Source organism: Homalodisca vitripennis, chromosome 4, assembly GCF_021130785.1.
Source record: "Homalodisca vitripennis isolate AUS2020 chromosome 4, UT_GWSS_2.1, whole genome shotgun sequence".
Classification (NCBI taxonomy): Eukaryota; Metazoa; Arthropoda; class Insecta; order Hemiptera; family Cicadellidae; genus Homalodisca; species Homalodisca vitripennis.
The window spans coordinates 160,075,705-160,100,001 of record NC_060210.1 but is presented as its reverse complement, the minus strand read 5'-3'; the positions used below and the strand labels follow the sequence as shown (position 1 = coordinate 160,100,001).

At 34.8% G+C, this 24,297-nt stretch overlaps 1 protein-coding gene across 4 annotated transcripts in view; it reads right to left on the bottom strand.

The window, feature by feature from the left end:
* LOC124360458 (dual specificity protein phosphatase 10-like) overlaps positions 1-24,297 on the bottom strand; it is a 145,101-nt gene that overhangs the window by 84,833 nt on the left and 35,971 nt on the right. The window contains exons 1-2 of one of the 4 annotated variants that reach the window (XM_046814106.1): positions 23,487-23,638; positions 11,638-11,748 (exon numbers count right to left, since the gene is read on the bottom strand). In XM_046814106.1, coding sequence (XP_046670062.1) covers positions 11,638-11,748; positions 23,487-23,550 — 175 coding nt within the window. In that variant the 5' untranslated portion in view covers positions 23,551-23,638. Of the gene's footprint in view, positions 1-11,637; positions 11,749-13,825; positions 13,962-17,463; positions 17,567-23,486; positions 23,639-24,297 lie in introns of those variants that run through there. The other 3 variants (XM_046814105.1, XM_046814104.1, XM_046814108.1) reach the window with 3 other exon arrangements.

The following is a 24,297-nucleotide window of genomic DNA, read 5'->3' as shown; positions in this document are numbered from 1 at the left end:
TTGAAATTGAAGTTAGCGATAGGAAGATTAAACCAATGTTCAGAAATATAGAAGAAAAACAAAGGAGTGATGATAAATTTGGGCCTATTTTTACTAAATTGGAGGGTAATGATCAACAAATAAAAAAGATCAATTTGTTATTCATAATGGAATACTTTTTAAGAAAGATTTAAATGATTGTGATAGTTTTAAAGTCTGTATACCAAAAGCAATTCAATCAGAATTAATTCAATTACACATTTGAAATATGGTCATTTGGGGGGACATAAAATCTATTTAATACTAAGGGAATATTGTGTTTTTCCTAAGATGGAACTTTCAGTAAAGAATCAGTTAAAATGTTGTCAATTGTGTCAATTGTGCCAAAACACACCACTGTTAAATCAATAGGATTTTTACAACCAATAATTCCTAAAAAATTGAAAGATATAATCTCAGTTGACTTGATAGGAGAGAATTGCCTGTAGGAAGAGGAGGTGTAAAATACATATTTGTTGTGTTGGATTTGTTTTCTAAATTTGTGAAGTTGTATCCGGTGAAAAGAGCTACTAGCCGAGTATTACTAAATAAATTGATCAATGAATACATACCTGAGGTAGGTGAGATAGGTAGTGTTTTGTCCGATCATGGCTCGCAGTTCACTAGTAATTTATGGTATAATACCCTTAGAGACTTAAACATTAAAACTATTCATAGTTCTGTTTGGCATCCAGCCTCAAATCCAGTTGAAAGGGCTAATAAGGAAAATTACTAAAATATGCAGGGATATACTGCCATGAGAAAACATACTAAATGGCCATTAGTACTAAATTTCATTGAAAAGTGTTTAAATCATTCCGTGCATGAGACCACGGAAGAAATCCCGTTTGAACTAATGTTTGGTAGTAAAGATAGGAATTTTTTACAGGATATGGTTCAATTTCCCAAAGAGAAAAGAATGTTAGCTGATTATCCAGGTTTAAAATAAGATTAGTCAAGATAGACTAGTTTCAAAAGGGAAAAAAGGAAAAAGAAAATTTGATAATAAGGTCAAACCAATTAGATTTAGTATAGGAGATGAAGTTCAGTAGTAAACACATTATCTGTCTGACAAACTTGACAAGAAAATTAAGAAGTTCTTTCTGCTTTATGGGGGCCCGTATAGGGTGTCAGAAATAAAATTGGAAAACGCATATGTTGTGGTCAACGAAGATGGTGGTGTGATAGGAACATTTAATGTAACACAATTAAAAAAGTTTTATTGAAATTTGGTTTAGTTTAAACAAAGATGGGGGGTTTAAAACAAAATGGGTTTCGTGATTTTTATTATTCCTTTGTAGCTTTTTCCCTTCGAAAGATAAAAAAGTCTTACAAAACAGAATAAAATGGCATGGCTGGATTTTGTACGATTTGACGGCCATGGGACAAATAAATGTCAAAAAACCACATATCACACACAGTTACGTTTCTGGGTGGTTAAACACAAAAAACATACTTGAAATATGATTTCAAGACAACAGTACAAGGTACGCAATCACACACAGTTTATTGTTTCTGGGTGGTTTAACACAAAAAACATACTCATCTAAGACGATTGAAGTCACTTACAGTACAAGATACATTAATCACACACAGTTTATTGTTTCTGGGTTTGTAAATAGTTAAAAGTGTAAGATTCATAACAAATTATTGAATATGGTTGGATTGAATAGGAGAATGACATTCAAGTAAGGGAAAACACAGTTTTATTTAAATTGAAACTACAGTAAATTCTAAAGAAAAGAAAGAAGAAGAGAAAAGTAAAAGCACAAAAAGACTAATTAAAATATTCATTATTGAATTAATGTATTGTTTTTCTGATGAGTTAGTTTATTTTGTTGTTACGGATAAAATAATAATAATAATGAAGTAAACATGGGGGATACTGAGATGATAATAATAATAAAGCAAACTGGGGGGTATACTGGTATAAAAGTAATTATTCTTAAAGTAAAATGTTAGAGGTAGGTCAAGTAGGCCTGTTTAATAGTTAATATGATAATGATAGATAGAGGGGGTAGTGTAAAATACACTGAACAAAGGCTAAAGGTGAAGGATATATTGTGAATGGAGTGGATAAATAATAGTAGAGAATAGGAGTGGGAAATTGAGAGGTTGGGAAACAATTTAAAAGTGGAATGGAAAATAGGAGTTACAGGATAATGTTTGAAATAGAATTGAGCCAATAAAATAAATTCAAAAGTCAGTACTAAATTAATTAATTCAGAGGGGGGGATGAATAAAAAGGAAATATATTAGGCTAGTAAATATTTGGTTTAATAATCATTTAATCAACTTATAATAATGAAGTGCAATGACACTTAAAAGGGATTTTACTGTGCGAAATGGGTATTTTATGGTATGAGGAAGTTAGGAGAATATTGTATTAAATGAATACAAATAAATGAGTAAAGAAAAGAATTCAGCTAATATAAAAAAAAAAAAAATAAAACTCAAAAACAAAGGGACAAAATTGTATTATTATGACTTGGGGGGTTGCAAAGGGATTTCATTAGTTAAAAAAATTGGTAATTAATTAATAAAAGGTGATAACTATTAGATAGTGTGTTGAAGTAAAATAGTACAACAAATAGGTAACAAGGAGGGTAAATAAAAATAAACTACAAAATAGACAGGTTATAATTATTATAACCTCGATTAAATAAAACAAAACAAAAATATTTAAAATTGTGCAAGATTACTACAAAGGATAAAATAATTAAATAAGTTTTTACCATTTATTGTGTATAATTTCCAAAAAAAAATTTTATAAACTGTGTGGAGAGATTGTTAGTTAATTATGAATGAATTTGTAAGATGAAAAATGCTGAGAATGAATTCTTTTTTTAGTAATAATATAGTAGTAATAATTTATTTGAAAAAATAATGGTTCATATTTATGTTATGTTGATTGTTTTTGACTTAGTTGTAAGAATGTTTAATAAATAATGTAAGTACTATTTGTGAAAAACTTTAATTTTAAATATTAGGAAATGTTTAGTGTAAGATGTGAAAGTGAAGTGCGCGAATATCACAGGCAAATCACAACAAATTAAATCACCAAAGCAACTGAACTAGGACACTTAAAGTCATGGTGTGTTTTTTATGAATCTACCACAAGTATGGACACTTTGAAGTCATGGTGTGCTTTTCTTTATGTCTGAAAATAAGTCTAAGGACACATAAGTTTGAAGAAGTTTTTGTCAGTGAAGATGAGAATAGTGTTTAAAAATGGAACATTTTAAAAGCATTGGATGTGAGAAAAGTCAAAAACGTTTGGATCCAATTCACTGCAATAATACAATTTCACTTTGGTAACAAGTGATGAAATAAAAAATGTTTCTCCCAGAAGGAAATAGAAATGTGGAAAGGCAAGAACTTTTAATCAAATTCAACTTCCAAAGGTAATGTTAAATGAAGTAAATGTGGAAAGGCAAGAACTTTTAATCAAATTCAACTTCCAAAGGTGATGTTAAATGAAGTAAATATGGAAAGGCAAGAACTTTTAATCAAATTCAACTTCCAAAGGTGTGATGTTAAATGAAGTCGGACAGATAAAGTGCTGGGCCAATAAATATGGAAGCTGTGATAACACACCATGACTGTAAGTCTATGAATTAAGAAAGTAAACTGTGATAACTTAGCCTGTAGACAATAGCAAAAACTTGAACTTCACAAAATTTTTAACTTTAGGTAAAAAAATTTGTTCGTCAAAGAAAGCATGAAGAAAAATTTGTAATATTAGATTTAATTAACAGTTTGTTTGTTCTTTGTTCTTCAATTTATTTTGTTTTGTTGTTCGGATTGTTTAATATGTATATCTTTGTTATTTTAAATCATTCACTGTTAAAAGTTTTAATGAGTAAAATTTTGTAATGAAAATTTTCAATTTTACCACAAAATTTGGGGGGTATCTGTTAACGGGTATAGGCCTAGCCTGTAACCTAAATCAACTTTTACAAATTAATAATAAATTCGAGAATAATATAAATACAATAAATAATATTTTTCTATTAATAATAAATCTAAATGAATAGGAATCCAAACCGACAATTTAAATTGCTTAGTTTAAAGTTATCATTCTCATATTTGAGAATAATCAAATTTTCAATTTATTATGAAGGTTAGTTGTGCATGGTGACATAGTCCCGTCACTGACAGTTTTGTAACCTCAAACATAATCTCGAATAGTAAAGCGGTCATATTTAATAAAAACTCGATAGTTCCTCATCAACATCAAAGAACAAAGCTAAACACGGCAAAACGCGTTGCCACGATTGGCTAACGTAACGATTACTCTCATTGGAGGGTAGCGACCCCGCGGGAAACGCAAACTCGTTCTCTGCGCACCGAATTCGAGTGGGTTGTTAGCCAGAAGTAAAAGCGGATCATTTTTCGACCAGAAAAAACGGAAAATTTCCGTTTTGAAGGGTATCACTTTTCCCTCTCTGCGCTACTGACGCGGAGTTTGGGAAAGAGAGAGTCTTCTTCCTCGACTCTTGATGATGTAGTACGTTGTGAAACAGTTTTCAAAATTTTTCAATTATTAATCAGTCTTTTTTTAATGTGATCCAAATTTAAATTTTTCAATTATCTGTGAGGACCGCCGTGTCGCCATCATGGGATTTGGTTGAATATGTTTAAGAGTATTTAAACCTTTTTGATCAACATTTTTAACTAATCAGACTCTAAATTTTAACTGCTAGGGAGTAGGGGTATTTTTCTAATTAATTATTTCAAGCTAATTGGATTTTGTGTTGTAGGATGTTATTTTAACATAGCCATAAATTTCATTTCATCAAAATCATTGTTTCATTAGTATTAGTTTTTATTCAATAAATCTAAAATTTGTTTCTATCAAAATTTTATTTTCATTTTACCACACATAGCTGCCCTACGCCGCACCCATTGTAAAACGACCCTGTAAAGACAAAGAGTCTAAAGCTAATATATTTTTCACAAAACCTATCTTTTTACTATTTTATTTTAATGTAACGTAGCCGTTACAGATACAACGGATTGCAGATTTTTATTGTTTTAATTTTTTGAATTCGCCCTTTAACTTCTATCTAGATAATGTTGCTATAAGATAAAATCAGAAGAAGGCTGCCAAGTTTTGAAGAACTAAAATATATAACATTTTGTCAACTGATCTAACACGACTGTACAGAAACTTGGTAAAACGCTATATCCAATCTCATCAGTTACTGAAAAGAGTATTTTTAAACAGAAATATCTCGGCGTGAACGAAATAATGACTTCTCATTGACCAAGAATTACAAGGAAGGAAAATTACATATATATATATATATATATATATATATATTAATTTCGATTGGTATATTAGTCTTCTTGAGTTTTTGGTAAGTGAATGTCTAAGTAAACCGTTAATAAATTTATATATTGGTGATTTCGATCGTGCATACATTTAATTACATTTAGGGAGTCATGTTTATAAGTTTTAAATCAAAAAATTCATTAATTAAAGTTTGTCTGTGAGCGTCCACAAGAAATTCCATATGTGAAAAGTGTGAGGAAGACAAGAACCCAGGTTGGCTGCTATTAGACTAGAGGACAAGTAGCAGCTTATTTGGCGTTAGGGAAGTGTAAGAGATATGTACTAATCGTGTACACAAGCACGATCGGTCTGCAAGTGTGTTTGGTGCTCTGCATAACAAACACATTATGGGAGTTCAGCCAACTTCCTATATACTGAATCAAGCGACATTGTCGTCCCCGGGAATCGTGGGAATGTTCTAGCCGGTGAACTTGACATCAAACCGTGCTATGTCCTCGTTCTCGACTGGGGAACATTTTTGTTCCATTGATCTTGAAATAAATATGCCAAAAGTGATAGAGGGAATTATTCATTGTTATTTACAGACTTTTTCATGTTTTAGAGCTTCTGGAAGTGTGATCGGAAAACGTTTATTATAAAATTCTGTTGACATTCTTCTGTACTTCATACCTCTACCTTATTCAAACATTTCAAATTGAACTTCTTTCAAATATGACTCTTGACCCACTTACTCCGAATTGGAGGCCACCCTGAGATTTCTGTCTTCGAGAGAAGTTACACAGGTTATTCTGCGTAACGTTGTTGACGAAAAGCGTCGACACTATTTCGGTGCGGTCGGTACGCTGAATGTGGGTCGCGGCAGTTAACATAGATGATGACTTAAGTCGACACCAAAACCAAATTAGACTAGCGGAGAGCAGGCGTGACTATGACAGGTCCGGACGCCCACATGATGCTGTGTTGTCGTCTCTGTACCAGGTGTACGGCGCGACTAGAGACTGGAGACGTTGTATTGTGCTGCAGATGACACAAACAACAATACTGACACTTCTGCTCTGGCAAATGATGTTGTCAATATTGTCAAGCCTTGTTTCTAATTAATATTGACAAAATGAACGTACTCACATTTCGTTTCCAATCAAGCACCAGCTGTTGGTAAACACTTCGTATGTTTTTCTGAGACGTGACTATAAACTTGGTCTATAAATAGAACACAAATATTGAGTTTTCTCCTACCCGCTGCGACGTTATAAATATTATTGGTATTAAGGACCTGACAAGTGTCATTGTCTGTCCGTCCGTGTTACAACCCTTACCGTTTTCCGTCTAGAGTTATTCAGTAACATCTTTACCTCATAATCAATACTCTGGGACAATCTCAGTGCATTATACGTTGTTTAGTATGATTTCTATCGTTATAATTTTTACTATCTCTATATACTAATCAATTTCGAATAACATTGCAAATAAAAAAAATCTGGGTTTGGTTACGGCAGTGCAGTAGTTAAATAACATGGCGGAAATGCGGCCTGGTTCTAATCCTTTGTACGCGCGCGCAATCCTTGTGTGGGGTCTGCGTGTGTGTAGATGTGAATCTACATAGGTCCAGCTGCAGTCACTATTTGCTAATACTATAGGTTTGATCTAAGTACTATATTCATTTTTAGGTTATAAGATCAAAACTAAAGGGAAAGACAAAATTCTAACACTTTTACATTGGTCTTATGGATAACCACGATGGCAACAAGAAAATCTCAGAATAAACAAATTTGTGAACAAACTGAATACAATTATATGACATTTTATCACACGACAAAGTAATACGAACGATAATATTACTTTGTTGGAATGGTTGGTAAGAATTTCGTTATGATTGGTTCTTAAATTTCGTCGTTTCGGTTCATTATTGAAAGTTTTACTAAACAATCCTACTATAAACTGAAACTATTTAAAGATTTAAATACATTAATTTATATAAAGTATGGAAGTAAACGCGATTCGTAATCAGCTCATAAGTGTTAATGCTAAATAATCTACAATTTGAGTAATTATTGAGATAGCTATAGCTATAGCTTATTGAAAGCTAGGGCTGAGCTTAGAAATCGAAGAGCGCAGCCTTTACTAAACACTTATAATGTCTTTATAAAATGTCTTAGCGTCACGCAGAATTTGTATATTTTGAGATTTCAGTAATTTATTAAAATATACAAGGTATGTTCAGTAGATTCTTAAAACACCAGGTAGTCGAAAACTGAGCATATCGTTACTTTATGCCTTATGCCTGTAGTCTGGAGCAAATCAGTTTTTTAGTGTGCTAAAAGACTAAAAAGTCTGTTGGAGAAATTCCTTAACATTTGGTTAAATATACCTGGGTATATGTGTGTAGTAGATTCGATAAATAAAATAAAAGTGTATTTCGAATTCGTCGCTAACGTTACTATCCATTCAGTCTCACACTCTGAGTTGATTTTCTCCCAAATAAAACATATTTGACACCAACTTGTGGTTAGTAAAAAAAATCTTTCACGAGTGTTATTTTGATAAACTTTGAATCATACCGATGAAATTGGTAAAAATAAGTATTATTAATACAAAGCTACTCATGAATAAGTATTCTTTTCTTAAATTGTATCCGGTTTTGTATTTATTGATATTTTTTGATCAATTAATCCCTTACCGGTAATTTCTGAGTGGGTCACATGACCGAAGATAGGGAATTTCTCCGTGTGCAACATGTTACTAAGCCCCAGAGTGTACGCTGTACCGCAGGCTGAGGACAGGAAACCAGTGGGAACGGACTGTGACGGCCGAAGAGGAACCTCTGAGTGAGTCACATGACTGAAGATAAGGAATATCTCCGTGTGCAACATGTTACTAAGCCCCAGAGTGTACGCTGTACCGCAGGCTGAGGACAGGAAGCCAGCGGGAGCGGACTGTAACGAGTGAGTCACAAGACTGACTGTGTGCAAAATATTACTAAGGCAGGAGGACAGAAACCAGTGGGAACGGACTGTGACGGCAGAAGGGGAACCTCTGAGTGAGTCACATGACTGAAGATAAGGAATATCTCCGTGTGCAACATGTTACTAAGCCTCAGAGTGTACGCTGTACCGCAGGCTGAGGACAGGAAGCCAGCGGGAACGGACTGTGACGGCCGAAGGGGAACCTCTGAGTGAGTCACATGACTGAAGATAGGGAATATCTCAGTATGCAAAATGTTACTAAGCCTCAGAGTGTACGCTGTACCGCAGGCTGAGGACAGGAAGCCAGCGGGAACGGACTGTGACGGCCGAAGGGGAACCTCTGAGTGAGTCACAAGGCCGCCAGGAGGTCGCTGAGCCTGCCAGTCCGGTTACATTACTCTCTCAGCGGCACTTCCAGACCAGATATAGCATTCCTTGTCCGTTTGTGCATACGGATTAATTCCATCATTCTCGATATGAATAAAAGAATTCTATGTTAGTTAATTATTTGGGTCTGTATTTTGCTCTTGTAATGTAATACTAGTTGGTATTCAATATAATTTGTCAATAACAATGCAACAACATTACAAGTTGAATGCTATATCACTGCAGTAAAATGTGGGTACCAGGCTGTCTTTCTGTATTGTACTAGTATACCCGTTTTATACTATTTGCCTCTTACGCTAGTTTTATTTACGTTATGTGTTGAAAATAAGAAAGTAGGAGCTTCTCCTACCAAGAGAGACTCAACACTACCCGGCACTTTCACTGCAACGACTTACTAAATTTCACCTACCGATACTAAATAACCGAGGATTGAGCTCCTACTCGAATACGGTGGTGTATAACAATGGATAGGTAGGCTACACGTATGTATTTTATGAATCCTGTAAGAGATAACTAAAGCACAGAAAGCTGTCTAAGATGGAATTTACTAGGAATGTAAAGTTTTTACTCTTGGGTGCGGTACAAGAAAACATGAAAAATTACATTTATAATTATAATTATCCTCATCTGATTACAATTATATCGAAATTATTATAAATGAAACTAGAGCACAGCAATACCGATTAGAATGATTGTTTGCTTATTTTCATGCCACTTTTATCACGTACAGAGGCATTAAAAAATTTACCAATGGATTTTTAAAACTCGAAACAGGATTTGACAACAATTGATTATATAGCTGGAATTGATAAATTAAATTAGTTATTACAGAAATGCCCTTACAGTTACGAATTGAACTTAATACTGAATCGGGTGGGGTGATAAATTTAAGAGCCGGTTAAACCTCATGCACTTTTACGATCATATTTTTAATCCTAGAATCATAGTGGATGACTCATTTTGAATAATGGTGTTTTATATATATATATATATATATATATATATATATATATATATATATATATATATATATTGAATAGTACACATACGTGCTTTTTTAGTTTTTATATATTTTATTTTATTTATTATTTAGAAAACAAATCTTAGGCACTTTCTCTTTTAAATACTCAAGAAGTGCACCCTTTAAAATAAACACTAAAAAGCGTTTGAACGTGTATTCATCATACCTTTAAATTGAGGCATCGCCCATAACGGTACGATCCAGAATAAGGGCGTATAATTGACGTTTAACTTTGTTCTTATGGAGGAACACCAAGGTCGTTTCTCTACAACCGGCTCTTAATGAGGTTAAACTCGACAATAAATGATTCATCTATAGATCAAATGAGTGGAGGCAGTCAGAGGTGAACCTTACTTAGCTAAACAGCAGGCAGGGCACGTGAAGTGTACCTGTGACACGCGCTGCTCCATCATCACTCTCTTTAACCGGCTGCTACACATGTCACGTCCTCATGTCCAAGCGTCACAGAGAATATTCATTAACATTAGCGAAGAGCAGAGATTTTCTTTGAGGAAATCTAAGTCATTTGATGATTATTTCTGAGTGAAATGACTGTACAAACTCATTTCATATGTTGACACTCATGTAAGAGTCTCTAACCTGTGTTTACTCCAGATCTTCTCTTTTCTGCTTATGACATTTTGAAGACGACTTTATGTTGCAGACAAAATACAGGGTTCCTTCTGTGCCTTAAAACTAGTGTTTGCAACACTCAGTCAAGATGGCGGAAGTGAAATATGTTGTGCTTGCAGCAGCTGTGTGATTTTAGCTAAACAACGACCACCCCGGAAAAGGCCGTCTTTGAAAGCAAGATCTTTGTTCAGTGGAAGTGATTTATTAAAACATTTAAAGAAAGATGACTGGGACCTGTTGGTAGGTGAACTGGTTTTCGTTTTTTTCTATACTACTCCTGAACCACTAATTTCCCAGTAAAATCGTGTGTTTATGTTCCGCAATTTGTTTTATACCTCTACCTTGTTAATTTTTAATTCCACACCAATTTCATCCCGTGCGTGGTTCTGTATGCGTGAAGGGATCGGGGAGGGGATGTCTGCAACACCGAAACAGCGCTGCAACTTTTGTCGACGTCAACTGTTGGCGACATAAGTCGCAATTCTTTGATCTTTACCGACTCTCGGTGAAAAACAAAAATTGGGTTGCAAATACATTTGCAAAAATTTGTCTGCAACACATATTGTTGCCGACAAAATAAAAGCTGTTTTGTGAAAAGTTGTCAACAACTGTCGTAAACGCGGCTTTACACTAGCACGTAGTGGTCTCGACTTCCAATGACCGCACCACCCGTGCCCTCTACTGTCCAGTAAACAAACAACAGTGTTGACCGGTCACAATTAGATAACCACTTCACCCGGAAGCCAAAAATGGATTCAATTACGAGAAGTAGCCGCTCAGCTGTGGTGGGTCGGACGCGGCCTCGGCTGACTCACCCGGCCCCGGCGATAACGCAATTGGTCACCGATCAACCGTCAACTGTTGTGCTTATTTGGGAACATTTGGAAGTGCCCCAGACAGCAGCCGAATATTGACCCGCTCTCTCCTCTAACACGAATCTATATGGTGTTGTAATCTATACTTTAATTGTCAGATATGACATCATTAATGCAGTGCACTATTTGTATCTTTCCAATGAATCAACGTGTTTTCTCATTTGGCTTAGAAGTTTTTTTTTACTTTGAACAAACGCACGTATAGATAATGTATTCGAATTCAAAACCAAATTGAATTGTGAAACAAGTGAAACCTTGTTGAAGAAAGAAACAGTTTTTTAATGATTCATACAGTCAGGAAGAACTAGTTTCTGAGTTCCACCATACTCCCGTGAAACATTTGCACGTAATACCGGTGAGGCACCTGTTCTGTAGATGATCTATTACCGTATCCATCAGTTTCCGACGACAAGCTTTAAAAATATACTATATGGTACTTACATCCGCTATTAAGTTCGGCGAAGGATCGTTTTCTTGAAGGTGGAGGGGCAGTCCACTCCACGGCCTCCACAGGCTCCGGCCTCTGGATCTGCGACATGCTCCTCCTTAAGCCTGCACAAACATCCGCATGGTTACAACACTCCATGTAACTAATTATATCTCAAAGCTTACAGAAAGCAAAGCAAATAGAACTTCAGCTCACAAAAATAGAAAACCTTAATGGACTATAATGAATGCCTAGCTGTGCTATAATACAGGTATAACCCCACTACTCTAACATGAGGGTTGCTGACTTATGTAACCGACGTAACGCTTGGCGTACCCGTTCGCCTGTCTACCGCAGTCAACGTGTTAACAGTGGTTGTGTTTAATATACATTTAAATCTGTCAAGTCCACCTTCACAGTACGTGCACCCTTGATTTGCACTGGGGGTCTGTCTTATGTATCCCGTGGTGATGGCTGAACTAAGCAGGAAGAACCATGTATTTGAATCAAAACTGAAAAAATGTAATTACAATTTTTCATTTTAAAGCAGTTTTTCATGATCATGAACAACAACTCTTTTTGTTAAAATGTAACAATTTGGAAAAGTTTCCAAATAGCACTGAAAATGGTCAGATATCTGTATGTTTTACATATTTATTATCAGATTTTATTTGGTTAGACGTTGCGATATTTTATGTTTTTAAGATGCGTTGATATTTCAAATAAAAAGCTATACGCGTGAACTGCTTATAGCAACCTAGCTGCAATATTGGGGTTAAGCAAAAGTGAAGTACTGAAGTAGTATTTTAGCACTTTCTGCCCCGGGAATACATAGTAAAATTTGATCTACAGCTAATTATGGCACTACAAGAAATAATAAGCATAAACTTTGAGCTAAAAACTTATCTGAAGTCACGATAGAGCATAATGTGTCTGGGACATCGGCAATCTTACCCACTTTTGGCCTGAACTGATGCATGTACGAAAATGAACCACGTGGGGTTGTTTGTCAAACTTGATGTACATCAGAGTAATACATACGGGGGCGACAGTGTTAAAATAATGCCTAATGCTGCAGTTATACTAAATCTATTTTATTATTTGTACCGACTATGTATCAGCATGTATTATTTGTAGTTGTTAGTATCAGATATTACTGAAGTATTGTAAAGAAACTTGTTACATTGAAAAATCAACACAATGAAAGAAACTTAGTATAAAACAACAAGTATTAAGCATAACTGTGCAACTGAACTTATGACCATACTTCCACATAAGACATCTACCTAGCAACTTTATATTGCTGCTATGTTGGACCTGGAAGCTAACTGTCCCTTGAATAGGATTATTACCAGAAACCTTTGCCTGAGACGAATGCCTATACCTATGATAACAGCGACGGTCGTCTGAACGTTATCAGCCTTACACTCGTCATCGTTGCATCACAGAGTTACTTAATAATTGTTCCGGGAATAGGAACATTGTCAGAAACCCTTGTTTGAACAGAATGAATTCAAATATTCCTAATAACAATAATGGTCATCGGAAAATTCAAACGTACACTCCACATCGTTGCACAATAGGTTACTTAGAACATGTTCTGGGAATAGGAATATTGTCAGGAACCCTTGTCCGAGAAAAGTTTCTGCAAGTATGACTGATAACAGAAATGATCATAGGAAAATTCGGACAATTCCTAGTATTAGACTCCACACCGTTGCAACAGAGTTAGTAATAGTTCGGTGAATAGTAAGTTGTCAGGAACCCTTGTCTGAGAAAAATTTCAGCAAGTATAACTGATAACTGTAATGATCATAGGAAAATTCGGACAATTCATAGTATTAGACTCCGTACTGTTGCAACAGAGTTAGTAATAGTACGGAGAATAGTTGTCAGGAACCCTTGTCTGAGATGAATGTCCCCAAGTGTCCCTGATAACAGTAATGACCACAGGAAAATTCCCAGGTTTATACTCCCCAGCGGTGTACCAGAGATTTTTGGATCACAATATACTCTCACCTGTATGTACCCTATATGTAAACCGCTATATATCTAGGTGGCCTGGTCATCTCATGTTAGTGGTTCTGCCGTACAAGATCTGAATGCCACAAATACTCGCCCTATTGTTACCGATAATGAATCTGTTAGGGACTAATGGTAGGAGTCTACTACATACATAAATTAGACAAGTAAGTAAGTTACCTTTGTAGGAGTCAATCCACTGAACCGCGACATGCTCTAATATCATAATTAGTGTTGGTATCTTGAGGCACAATCCGGTCACGTATGGGTATGAAATGAAACACTGTTCAACACTAAGCATGTTTCGACACAAAATTTAATTTTCTTAAAGAGAGTAATTCGCAAAAACACTCGTAGTTTGACATTGGAATGATTAAGGCTTAAGCACTTGAGCTGTCATCGCGTCAGGCGACACATACAGCTGATAAACATTTACGGTTATCTCGTCAAAAACATTTTTAGCAATACCTATTATTATATGATGTGCATTGAATTATTTTCGTTAAACGTCAATATTACGCAATATTCTTAGTTTTATTTCCAGTCAATGATCTTAGAAATAATTTCCCCGCTTTAATTTTCCAAGAAATAAAAATACATAGTTATTTTGCAGCTGTCATCTCGAAATGTCAAACAGAAGATGCGTATTAGTTGAGAATTTAATTTGCCAAAAACTGATATTACGATGACTCTCAAAGTTGGCCTGCTAATATAATATATGCTTATTAAGTGAGATATAACCATTCCTTTTCGTAAAGTTGTAAATCCAACATCTTAAAACCTTACAAGATACCGAAACACTTTTTAGTATGAAAGTCATTTATAATGATCTAATATTTTTTTTAATTGTTAATTTTGGTCTATACAAATAAATGGATGAGTAAAACTTTAGCACAAATGTGAATGGCAGCATCCTTAAAACATTTTACAGGTTAATACTTGATAACGAACTCATCCAAGCTGTGTGCAATTATGTACTGTATCTGTACCAAGTTTATTGCGGACTTATTAAAGATTACGACAGTGATCGTGTTTACAAGCTCTTTTTGTACTGCGTTATTTTAATGAATATAACTATCAGTCGTTAGGAAAGCCACTAGGTTCCAGAACATTGTTAAATGAAAGGCTATAACAGATGCTGGAACTCCATTCCACTGCCTAGGAGCACGTTCGCTAAATCCAAATACAGACAATTGTAATTAGTAGTGGAAATCTACTAATCGGTTACTAAGGGATATATATATATATATTATATATATATATATATATATATATATATATTCGGATTATAGTGATTTGGGAGATTCCATTTCCCGGAAGTTCCATCATGAGGGTGATTTCAATAGGCAGATTTCTATCTATTAGTATGGAATGTTATGAATATACCTTCTGAACTCGAGAGATAAGCGCTTGAAGGTGTGATTAGAAACTAGGACATTTCTAAGACTATGACGGTGGAGTATTGGATTTCATATATTGGACAAAAATAACACATAGTCTAATAAATCCACCGGTATCTTAGAGGAATAGGATGTGGTACTTTGTGGTCGGTCAGCAACCAGTCTTAGTAGCAATCAAGTCTGCAATAGTGGGGCATCTCCATAACACTCTTGACTTAACCTTTTCTAGGTCATTTGATCATTTCTCTTCTTTCTCGCCTTTATCACAGTTGCGTGCTCGGTGAAGTTTTACTTTGAAAAAGTCGAAGTTCGGGTCGCTCTCTCTATGTCCGTGTTTAGTTTCTGGCTGCCGCCACCCAAAGTTTGATCTACGGGATTTTCCAAGCCTCTCTGCACAATCTAGAACTTGAGATCTCTTCTTGTGACGTTTACCATTCATGATTTGGTGCTTATTGGGCAAAGTCTTCATCTCCGGTCGTGAGCTTTTAATTGATTCGAGCGAGTGTAGACGAAACGTTTTGTAGTCAGAGAGAATAAGAGGAAGGTTTAAGAATTCTTTCAGTGACGTCAAAGAGACCTGTGGAAAACTACAGAATTTGAGCGGAAATAAAGTCAACAATTTGTTGCATAGAATACTGTTGTGGAGGATTGTACTGCCTGTACTATTCAGTAAGTTATATACCACAGCGATGAGGTGCAAAGAGTCTCCTAGAATGGTGGTTTCAAGATGGAAATTCCATACTAAGAAGCAAGCAATAAGGATAGGTGGTGAGAAGTTATCAGAAGCAGGTAGATAGGACAGAACAATGCAGGAATGTGTCCTGTGTTAAAGTCTACAACTGACTGCAGCTCAATGTCCAGAATCTATCGGCTATCGTCGTAACATTACAAAATTACCAAAACCAAATCATTATTTATTTCATGTTATTCCAACGGCAAAACTATTACATGTACAAACGATAAATAACAAACAATAAACTAAAATTAAATACAAAAACAAAGATAAAATTCTATAACAATCCAATAAGAATACAAAATAAATATTGTATGCTGGAGGTGCGTATTGGGAGATAGCCAGTACTCTTAATAGAATCGTTTGAGGCACTTTCATTGAAATAATCGAAGGTGTGGCAGATACTGTTCTCCAGCCTCATCATTCTCGCAAGTGGACCATGGAAGTCTAGCGACGTGGACGTGAGTAGCGACGCCTGCCGAACACATCAGTGACATAGTCCTTGATGGGGTACGGAAATCCCCTTGGGAGCTTTGGACAGTCGATCCGATCATCAATTTGGCAAGAGTAAAGACCTGGAAGTAGAAGCTCGGCCTGAAGTTTACCAAGTGGCACCTCCCTAGAACGAAGTTCCTGACGCATTCCCACCAGTCTTAAGAACTTCCTCTGGATAGCTTCAAGCATATTAATCAGACCAAGCTGCTAGGGGGGCCAAACAGAACTAGCATACTCCAGGAGCTGACGTACAAAGGCTGAAAGAGTGTTTTTAAAACACCAGGGCTCGTCATGCCACGAGTTGACCTTGGTATGAATCCCAACATCTTGTGCGCACGTTTGCAAAATCATAAATATAATCATTGAAGGAAAGATCAGCACAAAAGGTAATTACATGATTATACAAAACAGTTGGAATGTATGCAGTTTCCGTGATTAATGCCCGCCCATGGCAACAGCTTTCGCCAGTTCACGGGTTTATTAGAGATGAGTGAAAGTAAAACCTCGGTTAAAAGGAACTGGTCCAACAGCTTACCAACTAATAAAGAAACATAATGTCTTCTTTGATAAAATTTCATCGTAACATCCATCAAACGTATTTTAGTTGAAAGTTCCCGATAATGCGGAAACATTGATTATTGTTGTCTAAGTCAACGAGGATACACGTTCGATATACTGGAAACCAATCTACAGAATTTGTAAGGACTTCGTGTACAAGAGGTTCTTCCTAATTCAGAAATCTAAAGATTAATTACGTATTATTCTTGGAGAGATAACATTCAAACAAGGGCTTCCTCAGTTCCAATTCCGGAAAACCAATCAGTCGCCTTCTTGAAGACGACGTCAGATGTTCCCACTTCCGACAACAAATGTCAGAAAAAAGACCTGTTCAATGCCACATGTTGCACCACCGTAACGTCACTTCACCTGGCCAATGTTATCATCATGTTGTGATAAGGGTACTCCGTCATATGGCGCAACAGGCTTACTCTACACTATCTGAAATACTATCACTAATAATTTAGCTGACTCACGCTGAGCAGAGATAGGTAATAATATCTGGTAATCCGGGAATATAACAGTCTTTATACAAACAATACAATCTCGATTACACCAAACACAGTAATAACCAATGTTATAGTCTTTATCAGAAATACTTCGTGCTTACGTATCGAAGAGGACAAACTTACGGATAATCTGGATATCGGCCGGAGGATACCTGCGTGTATAGAACCGTCGGCTGATGCCGATGTAAGAGTAGACCCTCAGCACGTCCATCACAGCTGAAGAGATTCACTACAATGAGTTGTAGTGAATCACGTGGTAGTGGTGTAACAGAACGTGGTTACAGTGAGTCAGTCGCATGATTCACTAAACACCCTACAACGACGTGACCACGACTATGACGACATAGAGTAATCTGGTACCCACTCGAGTGTGTAAGTGGCGTCATAGCTCACGTAGGCGGGTGTGTACTCGACCCTGGGGGGAGGGAACTATCATCACATCAAGCTTGGAGCAGAACTATGGGGAAACAGGAAAATAAACTTTGCCACTTATCGGATATATTTCGTAACATCTAATAGTAATTTAAAAAATTAATTCATGAAAATATTTGGTAGACATATTATAAATTATTTCAGCCCTTACAATGGCCCTTATAACTTGTTTTAAAATCATCGTACCCAACCCAAGTATTTTAGTATGAAAACAAAAATAAGTTATGTATAAAAATTACCATTATCCTCCATAATTCTACCCAAATTAAAATACTACAGTTACTTTGTCGCTAAGATGTAACTAATTCGGTGAGGTTCAATCAATTTTAAATGCAAGCGTCCTATCAAACTTGTGAAAATGAGCAGAAAACGAACTACATTAGGTATCTAAATAATTTTACATGAAATATGCGTCTTATAAATATATTCCATAGGTATATTTACAATAATTTTCATCCGTAACAACATTTAAGACATCTGTATTGGAATTGATATTAACCTAACTTTATATATTATGTAGGGCTACTCTTATAATTGGAAAGAAATTACTAATCTTCTCTGGAATAACTTATTGTTTAGGATATTAAAAAATAATCCTATGTTTTTTATTATATGTAAATATAACCTGTTTTTGAAATCTCAAATTTTGTAGGTATTGATGATCAAATATTATATTTACAAATCTGATTTCATTAAACAGAGTTAAATATTTTTTAATATTTCTGCTGAGGTACCACATAAAGTTACCTTAATGAGACCATAACCGCTTTTATGTAAAAATAAAATAATCCTTCAGGCTCAGTCGGAAGAAGTAAGTACATTTTGTGACAATTGAAATATTATTAATTTACTATCATGAGATTTACATGTACTTTAATATCTCAAACCCCGTTATAGATACACAAAAAGACGTACAACAAAATGTTAAGCATATTTCATAAGCATTACAGAACTTGTTTCAGGATTCCTATTGCCAACTCTTGGTGATAAAAAAAGCTTTATGGGTTATATATAAAAATAATACCTCGAAAACCGTTCCAAGATACAAAAATAGCTTATTATACAAATTTTAGTAAATCTTAATATAAGAAACCCAGGAATTTGGCTTTTTTCTATGTTCATAACGGAGTTGATAACTTAAAAAAAGTTTAATCGGCCGCCATATTAAAACGAAATGGTGTACCAACATAGCTAATGAACATAGCTCGGACATGTGTAAGATATATTTTTTGTACCAGGTTTCAACTTTTTTAGGCTTTTTTGGGACATTTGTCGTTTTGACCAGCCGCGTTATACACAGCTTATATAACGTTTTGAACCGGAGGTAATTTTGGGTTCTGGGGATCATGTTCGGTGAAGTTATGTGAAAAATGACCTAAGTGCTACCATGTGGGCGACTGCAGTAAGCTGATATTGTATACAAAAATTATCTAAATAAACATTCTTGGAGTATGGAATCTAATATAAACAAATTATTATAAATTTGAACACAATAAATACTTTGAGGCGTCCTTGAGTGTGATTAATCTATACTGTGATTAATAAATTTTACTGAACATGAATAGGTCTTCTGAAACTAACTAATGATAAATATATTTAGAATCACATAATATAATAGGCTAGTTCATTTCTGAAACAATCGAGTGTTTATTTAACTCAAAGCTATTCCATAAATGGACCGGAATATGGCCTTCATAATTGTTTAAAATAAAAATGTACATATATTATAATTCAAAAATACTATTTACATTCCATTTCTTAAAATGATTTGATGGTTTAACGTAATGTGGTAAATATATGAGTTAATGGTTTAACATAATGTGGTAAACATACTGAAATGGGGAACTAAATTTAAGGAACTATTCTACGGAATAATGTGTGTCATGGAACGAAAGAAAAACATATGATATAAAATAGTAAAACTATTTAAACAAGTTAGAATAGGTGATTAAAATAAAGGCCTCTTGTTGAAAATAAATTTAGATTTGAAATTAAAAAGGTAAAATATTGTCGATTTTGGAGCCGAAAAAGATAAACTTAAATCGAAAGCGAATGTACAAGAATACGGCATGAGAGTAAAATATTTCTTACATCCAGTTACGGATTTACAGCTACAAATGCATGGTCCCATCAAAAAAATTATAAAACTTCTATTTTGTTGAGAATACTAAATTTAAAACTGACGAGTAAAATCTGAAATAGTTTTTTTTTAATATACCTATCGTATATGTAATAAGCTATTAACAAGTATTTGAGCTGTTTCTAAAAGAAAATATACACTTAGAAAGATTTGATTTCTACATCAAAATGTGCCTTATCGCAAAAAATTAATGTTTGAGAATTACTTCAGCTAGAACATCGTTTCGTAGTACAATACCTTGATTTGTATAGAAATCCAGTTACCATGGATTACCAGTTCGTTGAAAATCTGACAGCAGCACTACGACTAAGAGTATTCTACCACAACGTGATAACTATTTGTATAGAAGTCCAGTCACCATTGATTATCAGTTCGTTGATAATCTGACAGCAGCACTACGACTAAGAGTGTGCTACTACAACGTGATAATGATTTGTATAGAAGTCCAGTTACCATAGATTACCAGTTTGTGGGCAATCTAACAGCAGCACTACGACTAAGAGTGTGCTACTACAACGTGATAATGATTTGTATAGAAGTCCAGTTACCATAGATTACCAGTTTGTGGGCAATCTAACAGCAGCACTACGACTAAGAGTGTGCTTACAACGTGATAATGATTTGTATAGAAGTCCATGTTACTACAACGTGATAATGATTTGTATAGAAGTCCAGTTACCATAGATTACCAGTTTGTGGGCAATCTAACAGCAGCACTACGACTAAGAGTGTGCTACTACAACGTGATAATGATTTGTATAGAAGTCCAGTTACCATAGATTACCAGTTTGTGGGCAATCTAACAGCAGCACTACGACTAAGAGTGTGCTTACAACGTGATAATGATTTGTATAGAAGTCCATGTTACTACAACGTGATAATGATTTGTATAGAAGTCCAGTTACCATAGATTACCAGTTTGTGGGCAATCTAACAGCAGCACTACGACTAAGAGTGTGCTACTACAACGTGATAATGATTTGTATAGAAGTCCAGTTACCATAGATTACCAGTTTGTGGGCAATCTAACAGCAGCACTACGACTAAGAGTGTGCTTACAACGTGATAATGATTTGTATAGAAGTCCATGTTACTACAACGTGATAATGATTTGTATAGAAGTCCAGTTACCATAGATTACCAGTTTGTGGGCAATCTGACAGCAGCACTACGACTAAGAGTGTACTCCCCCAACTTGATGACGTATGCAGTAGAAATCCTGACATCATGATGTAGCAATTGTTGACACTAGGACTAGGACTGAGAGTGTACTCCCCCAACTTGATTACGTATGCAGTAGAAATCCTGACATCATGATGTAGCAATTGTTGACAGTAGGACTAGGACTGAGAGTGTTTTTCCCAACTTGATCTTTCCTACTCTAGAAGTACTGATACCATGATGTATCAACAATTACAGCAGAACTATATGACAGCACTAGGTCTGGGTTTGATCCCCAACTTGGTGTGGGGAGCTGTTAGGACGGGAGACCAACTCACAGATATTGGGTGCTTCCTCATTAGCTGGAAGGGTCGGGTCCTCCGAAGGGTCCCAGACCATTAATTAATTGCTACTACTAAACCTCATATAAGTTAGAGGGCAATGCAATTATCTACAAGCCTTTGAACTAGAATAGAATACAATTAGTTATACTGAACAGTTATACTGACAGAAGGGGGTTCAAACTAAAAAAAATCAAATGACATACTCACACGTATTTAAATGAAAACATTCAAATCGTTTTACGTTTGTATAACTAGCTATACTTCAATGGGGTGTAGCTATACTCATGTATTAATTCTGCGTGAATTACTTTGACGTATAAACATATTAACATATTACAAATATATGACTGAATACAAATCGGCATAAGTACATTTGAAAAAGTATTAAAACACAGTTTTTGTACTAGTTATTATTTTAATATATGCTTAATGAAGCATGTTGACTGGGTATTAAGAAATAAGAAGATATATAACGTTTACGCTCATTATTATCATTCAGTGTTCTGAGTTTTTTTCAATGTAACTGTGATTAAGCCCAATACACTTTTACTTACAATACTTATACTATTATTTGTTATAATTTCTACGTAAAGAACTTCAAATATTCTTTAATTTTTTCGCAATAAATAAAAAGGATAGATTTAAAGAAACCGATATACTGTATCTGTGCCTTCGATTATTTAATTATTCATTGTCTGTAGGATCCTAGGAGCGAATTAATTTCTCAATAGTTTTTTTAAATTTCAGCAAGACTCATCTTAAAAATAAAAATACTGTATATAAATATAACGCAATGTAAATCAAAAAGACTTTGGGAAATGAGTTCGTTTTTGATTATGTGGACCACCAAATAATGATTTGGTTTTAATAGTTTTACTTCTAATATTAGTAACTAAATCAAAATTACTAAAAGTCGGTAAATATAATCAATGTACGAGTCGTGGTATAAAACAACGATACATAAGTAGCACAATCTAATTTTAAGTAAACTATTTGTTTACGAAATAAATATATCTCATTTTAATAATTAAAGAATAAATATTGGAGTGTGTGTGTGTGTATATATATATATATATATATATATATATATACACATATATATATATGAATATATTAAGTTTCTAATTTTTCAATACTGTATAAATTTTCTCTTCTCCATTAATAATACCAAATACGACCGAAAGTTTATCTAAAGAAAAGTTGTTGAGCGCCTGCATGGTAAACACCGCAAAAGTAATACAGATGTGGTAAATACACACGAACTCGTTATAGAAATGAAGGCGTCTGAATATTATGTACAATATAACTTCTTTCTCAAAATAGTCTGAATGTCTCTCACAATCAAAATGTAATATAATGTTAACACAGCTTTATATTGCGTAGTACGGATAGGATAGACGTATTCTATAGCCAAAAAATATTATAGTGTAGTGAAATGGCAATCGCTCATCTCTACTATGTATGATTAAATTCATAAGACAAAACACAAGTTCTAGGCGTTTAAAAAATATGTTAGGAACTAAATAAATAAAAAACTTTGTTGAAGAAATTATTTATATAAATTCAACAGTGTCAAAAAAATTGAATCTGCAAATGTTGCTAAACTCCTGACAAGTTTGTTTATATCCATATCACATAAACATAGTCCTAGAAAAAACAACTATTCCATAAAATATTGGGAAGCGGGCACGAAACGTGATATCCATGAAGGTTTAAGGAAGTAGTATTTGTTAGTGAAAATAGATTTATAAGATCTGGTTATACTGATTTAGTGGAATATACGACTAATTCTGAATTTGGATTTTAATAACGCAATTGCAGGTTTTTTGTTACGAAACTTCTAAATGGCTAAACCAGTTTAAACAATTTAATTGAAGAGTGAATATGTTTTATTAAAGTTGATGATATTTCTACAGAAACGTATTTACTAAAGTATTAAAAATGTTATCTGGCTTGGATTAGTTGACTCTGCTACCAACCCACACACCTCTCTGGTAACGAATCAATATTAGTACAAGCCGCGATGTGTTCTGACATGTCAAGGTGTAGCAATGAACATGTTTACTCACAATCCGGAAGTGAAACTCTCCTGCGGCGGAAGTTGAGCTGGCGGGTATCTGCTAGGGTCCTCATGTCGCGCTGGTCACTCACTACTACTCACTGCCACTGCCTGGTTGATCACTACCACCGCCGAGCAGGTGACCTCACACGGCCTTCCTTATCACCGTCAGCGGCGCGGCTCTCTCCCTACCTGTCCCTGTCCCGCGTTCTATATCTAGCTGACTCATTCTGTTGTTGATAAACACGCTCGTATCGATACAAGCTCATGCACTCAGATCTATTTGTTCATATCAGACTACTCGATATCTTTTATGGCTTTTATGTACATCTGGCCAACTGATAACTTGCTTGTGTACTGTCTCTATAATTATAGCCTATATACGAGAAGTGAAGCGAGTGTATCGAGCGCTAGTTCTTAAAATTGTGTATTGTCGGGATTAAATAAAACAAGAATATGGAAATTCTTTGGCTCTCCCGCCTACGTCCTAGGGTAAACAAATAAAATAGACACCATGAACTATGTTCAGAGAATCCTAGATTAATACAAACTAAGAAATTCGCAAAAGTTTAAATTATGCACGTAATCTGTTATTGCCTTATGATTGTTTACTTATTACTAAGAAACTATACACGAAGAACATATCCATACATTGTTATAGTGTATGTATTTTATAACATTTAGGCTATGTTGTCGATAATTTCATATTAAGCTGTAATTGGCCAAGTCAACCATTCAGACAACGAGAAAATTACAGAGTTAATAAATTTGTACACAAATTGAGTCCAATTATATGACAAAGTAACACATATAGTCTAATG